The sequence below is a fragment of the Osmia lignaria genome, chromosome 16 (assembly GCF_051020975.1).
Source record: "Osmia lignaria lignaria isolate PbOS001 chromosome 16, iyOsmLign1, whole genome shotgun sequence".
In the NCBI taxonomy this organism is placed as follows: Eukaryota; Metazoa; Arthropoda; class Insecta; order Hymenoptera; family Megachilidae; genus Osmia; species Osmia lignaria.
In genome coordinates, this window is record NC_135047.1 from 7,670,285 (window position 1) to 7,686,131 (window position 15,847).

At 42.7% G+C, this 15,847-nt stretch overlaps 1 protein-coding gene across 6 annotated transcripts in view; it reads right to left on the bottom strand.

Annotated features, from left to right (window-relative positions):
• The window catches only part of cmpy (crimpy), a 107,761-nt gene that overhangs the window by 85,781 nt on the left and 6,133 nt on the right, over window positions 1–15,847 (bottom strand). For all 6 annotated transcript variants that reach the window (XM_076692978.1, XM_076692977.1, XM_034317266.2 and 3 more), the window contains one exon: window positions 2,206–2,430. In XM_076692978.1, the coding sequence (XP_076549093.1) occupies window positions 2,206–2,386 (181 nt within the window). In that variant the 5' untranslated portion in view covers window positions 2,387–2,430. The remainder of the gene's footprint in view (window positions 1–2,205; window positions 2,431–15,847) is intronic.

Here is a 15,847-nt window from a genome sequence, read left to right on the forward strand (position 1 = left end):
AATGGACATATGTACATTTAATTGATTTTAATCTATAATAGAATTGACACGCAATACCTGTTCATTTTTTAGAATATTTTTCAATTTATTCATACGTTGCTTTGTCATCTTTTTATTGCACTGTGTTTCAATCTGGTTAAAACAATATAGAGGATTTGGACATTGCGTTAATAAAATAAAAGCTATCCACATTGACCTTAAATGTTTATATTTCATTTTTTTGTTGCGTGAAAAATTAATTTAAAGGGCATGAAATGGCAGTGTGAAATAGTCGTACAAAAATGAACGAATACTGTCAACAGTATTCTGTGAAATTTTCTGATTAATTAGATAAATAGAATCTCGAAAGATCATAAGGGAATACTAGGAAAAGTTGTAAGATTTTTAAAGGGAAAGTTATCGCCGAAAAACAAGCCATGGAAAAGTTTCATCGTTCACTTCTTTGTTCCCACCTTTGTCGGGTTTAGAGATGTTAGTCGTGTACTTAACTCCGCAAAAGAACAATCCGTCTGGTTCCTACCTTCAAAGTACGTACACGATTAAACTTTTCCCGACGAATCGAATTTAACTTTCTGCACCGGTGCAGGTAACTACTTTTGTTACTTGCTCGCTAACAACTTCGTTACACGTTCCACGCCAAAGTACGCCAGAATAGACTGTTGAAAGTTCGACTCGATGAAAAGGCGACTTAACTATTGGTTCTGCATGTGCGACCATTCCGCAGATAATTCTACCTATTATAGACGGAGTCTTGAACTATAATTATCGCGAGCTTATTCGATAGCTAGTATTTGGTACAAGCAAACATCAAGAGTAATTTATTGAATGATTCCTTTTACCCTCTGTGTTATTACATGTTCGACTTTGATACATTAAAATTCTGATGGACTTTGATCAAATAAAAGCAATTAGCACTAGCGTCAATTTAATCCAGTGTTCGAAGTTTTGTGAAAATAATTACTCGAAGCTCTGATTAATGTTTTGAATGAAAATTCATGGTGCTATTCCTTGATGGATTTCAATCAATGAATTCCGGGAATGCTGTCGGTAATTAAATATAATGCTACATTTAGAGCAAACATACCTATTGGAAGCACAATATGACGTTAATTCAATGAATTTCAATGAGGAGGTACGAACCTTCGAACTGAACCGTACGCTCTACTCGACTAAAACATATAATTTTCATTAATCCGTCGATTAAAAAAGCATAAATCTTTTCGAATACGTTCGAATTAACAAATACTGCATTTATAAACGTTGTAACTGTTAAAAAATTTCGCGAATCAATTCTTTGCCTTTCGCGAATATTTTTTCGATGACTTTAATCGGCAACAAAGAGGCGAAAAGTGTGAGAGTTATGTCAGAAGATGTAACCCTGGTTATGTCTTTTTCTCATTAACGTCGCCGTGTATCCCTCTCGTCTCGGTGACCTTTTCGTTCCTCTTAGTCGTCATTGTCCCTCCTTTTTTCTTTCTCTCCTACTATTTATGTTTTCTTTTCATTAACGGGCAACTGCCGCAGTTTCGTTATTTTAACTCTGCTATCCTTTCACGTACTTCATCCACTCTAACGATCCTCATTTTCTTTCAGCCGTGAACGCTTTATCGTCGAAAACGACGCGACGCGACGCAACTAAATACCGGCCGGTTCTTTGTACGCCATCACTCGATGTACAGGAAATTGAATAATCCGGATGAGAAACATTTTCTAGGATAATAAAAGGCAACGTTGCCTACTAATAAATTGCCAATTTGTCTTTGGACTTGCGGGTTATTAAAAAAGAATAGAAGGCAGCCAGTCGATTCGACGGATTTCGTTCGACAATCCCATATTTACCTTACCCGATATCCTCGTGAAATTGTAACAGCGCGTTGAACAGCCACACACGCGACTATACACAAGATTATTCGCGTTACATTTTGAAATTCAAATCTTTTTTACCACGTAATATCGATCCGTCACTGGGAACGACAAAAAATCAACATCTCCATTGTATGGAAATAACAACGCGACGGATATTTGCAAAGGAAATAAAGCCAACGGTATTTCCTTCTTCGATATTGATTTACGTGTAAAGTAAGTCTTTTTTTGCGGAACAAATTAACTGGCGAACCGGCGAACTCATCGTCGTATTCTTAGATCTAATTTTCTCATCCATAAGGTTCCAGCAAGAAATAAGAAAACATATATGTTGAAACTTACCGTATCCCATTTTTGCGACCAAATTCAGCTTGCACTCGTGTCGGGTGGCGTAAACGTAAGGGTGCGGTTCGTCCGGGCACCAGGGTACCGGCGGTCCGCAAACGCATTTCCCGGTTGACACTGTGCGTCCGTTCTCTCCGGCGAGTCCCTCGGACACCAAATTGCAGCCAGGATCGGACATTATCGGCCCGTGAGGACAATGCCGCCTCCATCTGCCCGGGATCTCTGGAAAAACGATGAACCAAGAAAGTTACAGCCGGATCGTAATTTTTTTCCCCTTTTATGTCGAAAGTTCCATGGAAACGATGGGGAACAATGCGATCGGTAGAAACGAATACGAGTTGCGGTTGAGTGCGACGTGGCTGCAGCTTTGTTTGCATCCGGACAATTCTTTTATTTATTTTCCTTTTTTCAAAGCTAGCTCTATGAATAATCGCGGACGGCACGATTGTGTTCGAAATCGAAATCATCGAGGTAGATACGAAATCACGCTATGGTAACCTTTATCGCGTAAGTATTTTAAACAGAATCTGATTGTGCAAAGTAATTGATCGTGAAAAAATAAGCTAATAACGAAAAATAAAATCTATTGACAAAATCAAATATGTGCACCTCGTTTGAAATCTATTTATCGATATAATCTTATCTATCTAAGCTATCGGTATCTGTTAAAAAAGATTTGTAAAACGTTTTAAAAATCACTGGTTTAACAGATACGATTTAATTAATTCTCGAATTTGTATTAATAAAGTTTACAAATTCAGTTTGATGAACTTCAGGATATGTTGAAAATTGGTCCTTTCAATTTATATTTTGTGCTCGTTTTTTATGCTTCATGATTTCAACCAGACCTTTTGTAACCAACCATTAATTTCCCCTCGTAAATAACATGCCAAAAACAATAATCGAATATCGAACAACAAGTACCTTCCTAATTGCACCGCTCGTTATCGACCGTACTTCGCTATATTTATTATAACATAAGTATTATTGTAACATGTTTCAACGCTGAAAACGTAGAACAAAAATTTATCTGAATTTTGGGCATTCATTGTAATCGAAATTTAATAGTTTGACTGTCGAGGGAATTAAGAATATAATTAATGTAAGGTGTGTTACAACGTGTCTTGCCTTCTACCGATGCACTGAACGCGTTAATCCATATTATCGTGTGCCACATCAGGCACGGCTGTTTCTACTATGCCAGGCAACGCGTTAAAACAAAAAGAACGAAGAACCCCTAGTTGAGAAGCTCGGGAAAACATACGATTGTTGAATGTTTTAGCGGAGTTCTCGTGGGAGGTACGATGCTCGCATCGATACGAGAAAGTCCGTGCAATTACGTGGTTGCTAACATCGGTAAACAGAACATGTACAATGTATGTCAGATCGGACTAAGGCTTCTATCGTACCCGGGAGAATATAATGCGGTTTCCTAACGATACTCCCCGCCAGCTCTAACGACAAATTCGAATTCAATTACACAGCAGCACCATGCAAAACTGGACTACGATCCCACAGAGAGCTCCGGCTGGCGATTAGAATCGACTAGAATTTCCAAGAGGCACCCTAACGATAGAAACATCGTCCACGTGGACGCGCAAAAGCAAAGCCGGAAAAACGATTTCTACTTTTATGGAATCTGATGGAGAACGGGTAAGAAGAAAGAAGAGGGTCGTTACAAAGGAGGATGTAAGTTCGGCTATGAACAACTTCAAAGCAGAGATAACCTGGCCTGGATTGCTGGATCGATAAGTTTAATAATCCACAGCCGAACGGTCCAACAATCGGATTTGCCGATCGGTTTACCGATCGACCTTCCACGCTTCGAGCAAACCCTAAACGCGAATTCATTTCGAGTTAATGGTCTGAATGCGCTTCCGGCTAATTGGCCGTGGTTCGCCGGGTACACACCGACAGTGGGCGAACATTCTCCAATTTGCCTGTCTTTCTATTAAGAAAATCCGGAATTCTCTCTGGACCTATTCAAAAATTCAATGAGTAACCGAAATCATCGCGAATTCGCGGTGATGTCCAGTCGCGATTCACATAGTTCCTGCGATTTAGTATCACTATCTTACGAGCGCTAAATGTCCGCGAATATACCCATTCATTCTCCTTACAGCGTATCCTCCTTTACAATTTTGTGCAACCTCTTTTGAACGGCCTGTGTACACGATGCTTTACAATTCGCGATAAATTTCGTCGTCTTCATTTCATTTCAGGCATTCCAGCAGCGAATGTAACACACAGAAATCATACTTTACGCGAGACGTTCACCCGACTATATTAAATTTCTCATTTCACGTATCACGTGCGACAGTACCGAGGAATATTTGCCCGGTACATATCACTGGCAGAAAACCGCGCAACAAAAGTATTATACAAGTTTATTGCATCGTGGCAGAGAAACCTTTGATCTTCGATCCTTTATCCACGATTCTTTTTTCGACATCCGGGAAAAAAAATCGACGAACAAATGTTTTTCGAATGTGGAGAGGTTAATTTGTTTCGACCCCGAAACAACAATAAAAAGGAGGGAAAGGAAGGGTGGGAAAAGAGATAAAATTCGTGGCACGTCGAGGTTCCGGAGAAACGCTGTTGCGAGACAACGAGATGCAGATTTCCGGTTACCAAGTAAATGCTGTTATGAAAAATAACGGCTTCGCCAGACACTAAGTAAATTACACGCGCGAAACGAGAGGCGACTTAATCAGTCCGCGCACGTTCAACAAGAATCGTGCTCCAGAATCGTCTGTCGCCGCGGCATCTACATGCGACTATGTTTGCGGATTTTTTTACAAGTCCATCTGCGCGCGTAATGCGTTAGAAAAAAAAAGAAAAAAAGAAATAGAGTAGAAAGGAAGGAAAGCGACATCAGAATGCACCGTCCAGCTTGACGGCTATTTGTTTTCCGCCTCGACATGCGCGTCCGTAACAATTAAACGAACCGGAAACTAAAACTATGCTTTCTCATTAGCCGCGACGCGAACGATGATCGATGCTCCCAGACAATTACGCGCTACGTTTATTATCGTTCGTTTCCACTAAAAATCAAATATCAACGTAGATTCGAGCGGGCAACTTTGATATTTCGAGAAATGAATTTCAGAAGGAAAGTCGAACGCGTTCTTGTTTACGATTCGTCATTTTTCTTACGACGAAACGGGAACGAGGAACGATTCGTATAACTTACGAAGGATAGGCCACTGTTCGTTGAAATCGTGAGATTGTCGAGGGACCGGGAATTAAATTCAACCGCAATTTTCTATCTTTTCGCAAATAATCGTTCGTTCAAGAAGCAAAATACGGGGATGGAAAACGACTCGATTCCACGCGAAACCGATGTTCGCGTTGGGCACAGATTTTTACAGAGATCATGAATGTTTCAGTAACACCGTATTCAGAGCGCAAGTTTCATTTTGAAATCCTTGCTTTTCCAAGCTGAGAGAACAGTAGGAAAGCGAGGTTTGTTTCTGCAGTATACGTAATGTACGATACTCTGGGAAATTATGGCGAGTTCAACGAATAACGGGCACCTTCGATATCGCCACGATAAGTTTCCTAGAAGAAAACGACTATTCCCTTTATACGTATCGATCGGCATCCAATAAAAGACACCGGGTAAACAACAATTCGGCCACTGTTTTATAGTTACAACTACGATAACAGCTGCTGTTCACGGTTTCCGAGAATCCATTTGCTAATTTAGCCGGATTTCAAGTTACATTTACCCTTTACTGATTAACGCGGCGTGCATGATAATTAACTTCTGAAATTGAATCTCACGCGCTGATTTAACGTGTCGGAATACAAATGTATTTATTATACAGAGGGTTGGGAAAATGGAGATTCATTTCCTTAAATGTAAAATCTAACTTCGCAGTTTGTAATATCCTTACCTTCATCCTTTGGATATTTTACCTCAATCTACGTCTTTGATTGCGATAATTTGAAAGTAATGGGAATATTTTAACTCGCGATTAAATTATAAAGCGACACTGCTCGTCCATTTGATCAGTCGAGCAAGGTGTTAACACCCTGTACGTTAAAATTATTCGACTGTGTGCTCGAACGATTCGAAACGAAATGCAAATAGCCAGAGATACACGTGCAATATATTCCGTGCGGATGAGACAGTGTCCCGCGACACGGTAAAAATTGCAGTTTATCCGTGTTCGCTTTTTCTCGATCGGTATCCTATCAAATTTAAAATCCGAAAAATCCATCCGACGCAACCAGGTCATGCCACGCCGCGTATCCATCGATGTTATAACACATCGTGTGTCTCTGCTACCGATTCACGTAATGTCACGAATTGCACACCAGCACCCGCACCCGCACCCACAGCCATTCGGCCCGCCGCATAGCATCGCAGCATCGCTCTGATATCCCGAAGTGCAGCCGTACCTTGCAGAGCCCACCGACGCATTCGTGTTCACTGTTTCACGTATATACACATGCGACCGGCAATGTAATAACACACAGCTTGCCGAGATCCCAACGGCTCACGCGAAATAAAGCGAGTAATCGATTGCAGCCGTACACAAACCGACGGACTAGCTACCCTATAGACCTCGCAGGATACACAACGAATCCTTCCCTTAAACACTCCGGCTGCTGCACATGCACACGTGAAAACCGAAATATATTTCTACGCTTTCCTGACAACCTATCGCTCGAAGAATAACGAGGATATCCGTTCTCCTGCTTACCCTACATCGTCCCGTGATTAAACGCTACCTTCCTTCCTTCCATCTTCTTTATTATTCCTCCGTTTCTTTCGATCATGTTTTACGATCTTTCCCCGAAATAATTTCCTTAAATTGGACGATTCCGCTATTCTTTCTTTCGAGCTCGTTTCAACGTAACGAGCACAACAGTATCCATGCTTCGGGGTAACGTGCATGCGCAAACCCTCTACCTTTATACACTCCACGAGACGTATACATAATAGAAATGACCACGTTTCCGGTGGTTTCGGTTTACCTAGCTAAAATTCAACGATGCATTCTCTTTGCCATTTTTCTTGTCTATTTCTTTATTTAGAATGCTTTCCTACCATGTTCCCTGCGATACAACGCGAAATTTCCATAATGTCGACGATCGACAAAAATTTTATTCAACCTCGCCTATTAACTTCTCTCGCAATTGTAAATATATACAAATTGAAACGCGTACAGGATCGATGAAACGCGTACCGGTAAACGTACGGAAGTTAATATCGGTGAAATAGATTTATTTCGATTAATTACGCTTCCTACTCACCGCCTACTGCGTACAGTAACTGGTAAATACGTTTGATCGCCTCACACCGAAATTGTATCGAAGTTTCCGTATAGGTGAGCCAAGTTGCAACGGTGATCTATGGGGTACCCACGTAGCCATGGATGCACGTAGGCGAACCGTTGCATAGGAATGCTATCCAGCGGCGCGTTCACTCGCGTTCTCGAGCTATTCTCGAGATTTGTTACTTGACGTTGAGAAACTGTGGTTCCTACTTTGCGTCTATGTATACACACCTAACGTACACCGGCTCGGCCAGCTTTCCGGCCAACAATCGCCGGCTGTGAAATATATTAAGTTCGGCGAAATCGCAGCCGGTTCACGTAGGTTCGTTAATCTCGATGCGGGTTACTTTCGTGTAAAAAAAAGAAACAAGAACACTAGGAATCGATACACAATTACGAAATAAACTCCGTTCCTCCGACTTTCCCGATTTGATACTCGTCCGAGGGAGGCTCAAGAACGAATGAATACACGCGCATCGTCACGTGATTGTAGCTCGATGATAATACAAGTGTTTATCCGAAGGGATTATCCCTTCCTCGAGTTCGGTTTCGCAGGTCGCCTAGAGGTCCCAAACAAACTTCGTCTTTCGCATTCACGCACTGGCCTCTATCGAGCGAGGAACTCGCCCCTGCTGACGTCACAAACAAACTCAAGTAATTTACATAATTTAAACATAATACTATCTATCTAAAAGTAATCTATCCCGTTACACGTTCGATGCAAATTGAACCCGAAGTCGTGCTCGAACCGAGACGAAAAAATCGCGGAAAAAGTACGGTCGTGCGTGCATACAAAGCGATCGAAAGCATCGCATTTTCAACGCATTCATCGACGGGCCAACCAATTTTCCGCGTTTCAAAATAACCTGAAAAAAAAATAGCTGCGAGCTGAAAATCCGAGAACCACGTAAAATCAGAATATCCTGGACTGGTTTGAGCACGACCATCATTCCCATTCACGCGATTCGTATTTTTCCTCGCACCCGGTACGAACCGGTGTGTCTGCATTACTACCTATATAAATCTGTGTAAACCATAAGCGTAATACACGTATAACGCGTATCCGTACGAAGTAAACTTGTACAGGACGACGTAAACTACTGTTTATACTCGAGGACCGTTACCAGTTTGTGGATATTTCACTAGAACGTGTGCGTGCGATACACGAACACGTACACCGGACAAATTCGTCGTTGAAAATGGACTATCCTTGGTTTATTTGATTCGAAACGAGCTTCGCCTAGTACGGACGTCTACATGTCCGGCTCGAATCCCTGCCTTCAACCGCAGTCCAACTATTACGCGGATCTTGCGCCATTTTATTGCCGTCCTGGCGGAAATCAAATAGCTAAACCTTCGTCCACGCTGCTACAAGTCGCTTCGAACCTTATCGAATAGTTTACGATTTTCCTTTACCACGGAACGAAACTGCAACGGACGTGATAATAGAATAATATAATTGCAAGGGTGGTAAAATACCGGGGACGTTCTTGGAATCAGCTTGCCAGAAAAGCTGGAGCGCGCATTTAGATAATATCCTCTCGCGTAAAATCCAAGCTTCAACGCGTGTTCCTTTTTTTTTTTTTCGCATGCTCGAGTCGACTTTGTAATTACTCGCTGACGGACATAAGAGTAGGTACGTTTCAAAGCGGCACGAGTGCGCTTTTCATGGATTTTTCACGGATTAAAAAAAAAGAAAAAAGCAGCCTCATAATGGCGTGTAAAAATTAACTGTTCGAAAGAGAACTCGACGCGTTTATCGAGAAACACAGCGTTTCGTTAAGAACGGGTTAACCCAGCTGCACAATGCTGTCGCGAGTGCACAATTGTGTCGCGTTTACGGAAATCGTGGACGGGCGGTGCCGGGTTCATCGTCTCGCTTTTGAATATTTAAAGAAAAACGCGATCGTACGATTTCAAGCGGCCAAGATACAATGTATTTCGCGGAACGATCAGACGCTGGATGCAACACAGCAGTCACAGTGGGTTTACGTAATTCCAAAATACGAGCACAGTTGAAATAGAAAACTCGAGAACGACGAGCTGAGGGAGGGAGTTTAAACGAATTTATCTTTGAAAACGGTGCTGCTACCATTGTAACCACCACCTTTACCCTCGCTACGCCAACCTCGTTTTCAGGGCTACCTCGCGTGTTTACGTTAAGGGTTTCCTTTTGGTAACGTCGACGTCGCCCCGTCGTTTCACGGAACGTACGACCCGAAAGGGTTGTACTCGCGATGCGTACACCTTGTCGCGAAACGCTTCTAGTCGGCTTTGAATAAGCAACGAGGAACAATAATTACGGAAATAAAACAGACGGGTATAAAAATATTGCGTAACACCGTCGAACTTCTGAAAGGAGAGATTTCGGAGGAATCGTTTCACCTACATTTCCGACGCCGATGCTTCATATTTACTCGTTACGGACGCGACGGTTTTTAGGTCAATAACTTTTACGAAGCCGAACCGACGTCGTCGTTCCATCGATCGAAGCCGACGACGACGTTCTTTAACCAATTGCAACGCTCTCTAATTTCCTTGACTATGAAAAAGAGCATGAGAAAAAGGTAGACCGGCAAGATAATGCGAACGATTCTGCCTGTTGTCGATTCTCGTCGGCGGAAACTTGGCGAGAAGCGTTATACGCAAAACGAGGAAAACGAGTTTCGCGCAGAGAAAACTCTTTCGCGCGATGTCGAACAATTAAACCGTTGCCAGAAGCAGCGAACAGAAACGATTTCGTGATACTGTTCCATTAAGCAGCCAGATATAACTCTCGTAGTTCCGTGGCCGATCGATGCCACGCGAGATACGATTCAATGAAAATGCTGCCAGTTTCGCGAATCTTTGTTTGAACTCTCGTCGAAAGGTGCCCGGTGAATAGCACCTGTGGCCCCTCTGGAAAATCAGATTCCACGCTTGTTTCGACTATTCCGATTAAAAGGTAGGTTTTCAATGGGGAACCGTTATTAAATTACACGGAACTTGGGCGAAATTAATTGCCGTCCGCGAATCGAGAATTCTCTCTCTCTCTCTCTCAAGTAGCTCGATAACGTTTGCCGAACATTCTCGTCTGAATAAATTTTCGAGAAATTTCATCGGCCCCGTGCCGAGGCTTTCTTGTCGACGAATCGAAATTAAAATCTTTCGTCGTTCCCGTGTATCAGCGTTTCGCGAATTCGTTGCTGCGCGCTGATACCAAGTATTTACGAGCCCCGACTCCATATTAACGGTCCGTCTCCTTCTGCGTCGGTAGTTTCGCGTTAATTAAATAAGCAATAATGTAGACCGAGGCGAAACGCCATTCGCTGTATGCAAACGACCGGAACAAACGCGGCCAGCTAAAATTTCTGCAAGATTCTACGAGGTAAATTTGAAAAATTGTACCCGCAAAGACTGATTAAATGTTTCAACGGTATCGCGCCAGGGAAACTCACTGTATTCCCTTGTATCGTTGCATTCGCGAATAAAGTTGAACCGAATTTTCCCGGACGATTCGTCTGGCGAACGCGAGCTAACTATGATTTATAGTCGACGCGTCGACGATACGAAACGCGTGGTCTGATTAAAAAATTGCTCGTTCCGCGGAGAATTATGTTTGGTAGACGGTCGCGTTGCGTCGCGACACGCGTCGCGATTAATTTCTCGTGGAAACGTTGCCGGTGGGTGACCGAAGGGATCTCAGGTTAGCCGTGTAAGAGGGAAGGACGTGCTCGCGTTGGTTAATCGAGCTCGATATCACTTTGCGACCACGCAAACGATGCGTACGCACACGCATACGTAGCGTTACGTGTGTACACGCACCTATGTAGGATACACTCGTGGCTCGTGCAGATAGCGTTACGGTCAATATTTCACCGCAAACCTGCCCCAAGCGTGCATAATTTCATTTTTAATCCGCAACCGTATGAAAAGAAGAAAACCGAGCCACCGTCGTCGTTTACTTAACGCTACTCTCCGCGACACGACCGTTGGGCGTGTTTCCCTCTGTTCCCAAAGATTTACGACCATCGCGGAACATGCGCCCATAGAAATTATCTATGCATCTATTAGCTTTACGAAAAAATAATGCGTCTTTTCTCGTTACCATCTATTATTGGCTCGGTGGAATTGCTGGACAAACGTTTGATTAAAATTTCAACCATGCGACAAAGTAAGTTTTCTTATCGTTAGCTGAAATATCAAACGTGTGCCATTTTCTTAGCCGCAAACTCGGACGAGTGGAATATTTTTCGTTTGCCCAGAGGGACGTGATCGATTACGTAAAGTTCGCGTGTAACTCGATGCAACCGGGATACATCTAGAGGGAAATAATAACTCGACGAAAACCAGTGGAAAACACATCCGTCCGACTCTTCTCCCGACAAAACGAACGAGAACGTCAACTTTCCTTTCGCGCTTCGATGAACAACGGTGCACAATGCGCCGACAGGCTCGACGACGTCTTCTAAGCAAAACGTAACACAGAAACGGGACTAAAACGATTTCGACGTTTTCAATATCAGACTACGTATCGTCGCTGATACGATCTATCGAAAACGTATCTCCATGACGTCCATATAGATTCAAAGCTAAAATTCTGATATATTTAATTTCTCCAAGTTAAATTTAAACTGGAAAGAGAAATATACGATCTAACGTGAAATGAAAATATGATTTAAAGCGTTGGAAGACAGTTGGTCTTAAATCACTGACCCATAGTATACCCCGAACAGAAACTTGGAACTCTATACGAACGTCACAGAAGATTAATATCGTTCCTGCGCGCGGAAAATGAATGGAATGTTGTCGAAACTCGACGAAAAAGCTTCTTTTTGCATGAAAAAAGTGCGCAATACTTATCGCGAGTGAAGTCTATTCTGACGAAACTGCACGTTCGACGCATCAGAGGGAAACCGATAATGTCCGTGGTTAACGAATTCAGGCTCAGTTTCCCGAGAACCCCGAAAATGCAATAACGTCATTATGAGCAGCGACGAGGAAATGGCCCGTAAATGCTCAGATATCTCCCTACCGTTTCTCTATTCCCCTTTTTTTTCCGAGTTACACCGAATTACCCGGGACTGCTTTGTCCTGCTTTCAATAGAGCCCAACGGGTCCTATCGCGAGATAATGATCGTCTTCCCTTTACGCTTCGTCGTTTGTCCAAGAACCTTGACGTTTCCCTGCTCGACATTTATGGATACGCTTTGAGTAAATTACCTTTATCGACGTAGCTCGGAAACAATCTGATACCCTTGACGAGAAAAACACCTAGTTCACCCTTCTATACAACCCTTACAACCCAGCGTTCGATTAATGTCGAAGAATTATTGAAATGGTCCAGAAATGTTAGACGACGATATCGAAGATATCGGGAAACAGGTTCAAATCGCGTTCCTCGATTCCTGCCGAATTTTTATTTTATTTCGTGGAAACCTGGACCGTGGTAATTGCGAGTTCCCATTCGATTCGATTCGATTCGTTTCGTTTCATTTGCAAGAACCGGCCGCTGTTCCTAGAAATGTTTCAATTTCATTGGAGCGAGGAAAAGTAACAGGACGAATAAAATATCGCAGACGATAATGGATTCGAGAGCTAGGGAATACCATTCGGAATGCATAACATATATGAACCGTCGCGTCGGTTGAAACATTCTCACGAATCGGCGGAATAGTAAATCATAGGTTAATTGAGTTGCGCGTTATACAAATCGGAGTAATAAACATCGATTATATCTGGCGCGGGCAATGCCGACCAAATATTCTGTACCGTGGACGCGGTATGTCCGATATTAGCCAATTTATAAGTGTAACCGAGCGTGGATACACGACTAGATTTGAACAGGAATCTTTTAAACGATAGAAATTACGAATTCCCTGAATTGCGTTGTGTAATATCTTTCGGACGTAAAATGAACAAGCTAGTGCGATTTCCAGTGTAATAATATTAATAGAAATTGTAAATGACTAGTTAATTAAAATTTGGAAGCTTCAAAAATTTTTACCTCTACCACGGTAATATAACGAGAGTCTGCAATTGCAGATTGCATGCATATCGCAGTGTACTTAATTATTTTTTCTTATTAACTAATCGTTGAGTCCGTTTTATCCGACGTTTCACTGCAGAGAGTACCTTCGTTTCCGTTGTATTTGATCGTTTCAAACGAACCGTTTCACCTTCCGTCGTATCGTTTGCTCCGTTTTACTCGGCTGAGATTGCAAAACGATATGGAAACGATATTATAAAGAATGCTTATGACGCGTCAACCGTATGCTTGATTTTTACGAGCGGCACGCGTGCCGGCGGAGCCGTATTTTAAATGAAAGCGCGGTAATGTACATATAAAGGACCTAAACTAATTTGTACGTCTCCAGGCTTTCCCCGTTCTCGTCACGACCTCTTGCGTTCGAGCAACGATATTCCATGAATACTGAGTACCCGAACCTTCCACGTCAAGTACTAGTGCATATGCATCGGCTTAAATTCAACGGCAGAGGTATGCATATATCCTCATCCAGAGTCTCTGCTCAGCGCTTTTCTTAAACGTTTTCCAACCGGCCCACTGGATAACGTGCTTCCGGCAGGATCTACTAAATTGATTTCAAACTTTTCCTCTTTTAAACAATGTATCCATTGCGCCGCGGGTGAAATAACGCGTTAAAACTTTCGCGTTTAAATATCGTCTCCAGTAATTAACACGTTACCCGAGTCGAATTTAATCTGGACTTTTCCTGCGCTCTTTGACCGATTGCGAGACTGACGTTTAGGACCAAACGTACTAAGTTGAAATACAAATAACGAACAATAGAATGATTGAAACGGTCTCTCTCCGAGGAAGGTCCCCCGGCGAGCCGCGAGCAAATTGAATCGCGGTAATTCAATTAGCTGCCACTTTAAGATAATAATGAGAAGATGGTGCGAGTAATTAGTATTGAAGCGTTCATAACCCCTCGGATCGGGGATCTCGAGAGCGTTGAACCGAGAAAAACGAGATTTCGAGTTAAACCGCTCCTTTATTTTCACTCGCCACCTGGCAAGAAAAAAAGCTTCCCTCAACGAGTTTCTAACTATCTTGCAACGGGAAACTGAAAATCGTTGATTTCGACTACGAACGAACGCTTCGTGTTCTATTTGCCGGTCGGTGAAACGAGCTCGGTTTTGTTGCGGCAACAAGCACCGACCGAACGAAACAACGATCTCAACAGGTGTTAATATTTTGGAAAATTGAGGAAACGGTTCGTTACAGACGCGTTTATTCCCTGAAACCTTCGACCGATCCAAGGCACGACTTTTCCTCGATGTAAAAATCATATTTCGGGATTACCAATAGCGAGGGAGTTTCTAAAAAACAAAAATCGAACCGCTGTTGCACACCGAACTGGCCGGATGCCAACTGCAACGGCAGCCGCGTTACGTTCGCTCACGGGACAGTGTTAATAAAAATCCGGAATTCTAAACAGACCGTTATTTTGTCCCCACCGTTCTGCATATTTACACCGCTCAACTGTGTTCGAAATCATACATACACGATTGTTGCGAACATAAAATTCCGAAATCCCTGCCTCGATATCGTTCACATCTTTTTATTCCCTCGCAATTGCTCCTCCGAACGATTTCTTTCTCTCCGACAGGCATTTGCCACAAACGCAACAAGCGAAGCAATAATAACGCGGAGTTTCAGCGGAAAAATTATTTGATTAAATCCGTTCCGGTTCCCTCGGTTCCGCAATCACGAGGTCGGCTCGTTCAGAGTGTTAAGAAGTTTTTAAAAGGAGAACCGAGGGAAAAGACGAGCAACTAGAATATCGGGCAAAACGAGATAACGAGCTTGTGTATCACGGCTAGTTGGACTACAAATCGCTTATTAAAAACGTCAATAGGGATATCGAAAATAATTTTTTAAACGTTCATTCGCTCGAAATCAATTCGTGACGGCACCGAGGTATCTATCGTCCGTTCTCGAGGACACTCGTCGAAAACGGAAAGCTACGAGAAGCATTTATACTTACAAAAGAATCGTCTCTGTGGAAGCTCGAGGAGAATCGAACGATATCGATTGACTCTGCAGGATGTATTTAAACGTTCGCGTTTGTACGTTATTTCGCTCGGCTGTGATCCGAAAGAAGGAGCCATTATTATAGAAGAGAATCGTTAACGCATCGTCTTCCGGTTGGTTCGCCTAACGATTTACGAGCGAGACCGGTTAAACTCAACAAGCTGTGAAGCGCAATTCGAACGCAATAATCAGATCGTTAATGCGGTGGACGTCTAATAAATACGTCCATCGTTTACAGACGGTAGTTAAAATTGTTTTAAATGTATTTTTATTCGGCCATTTTCCGTCGCAAATTGCGCAGTGAAATATCGCG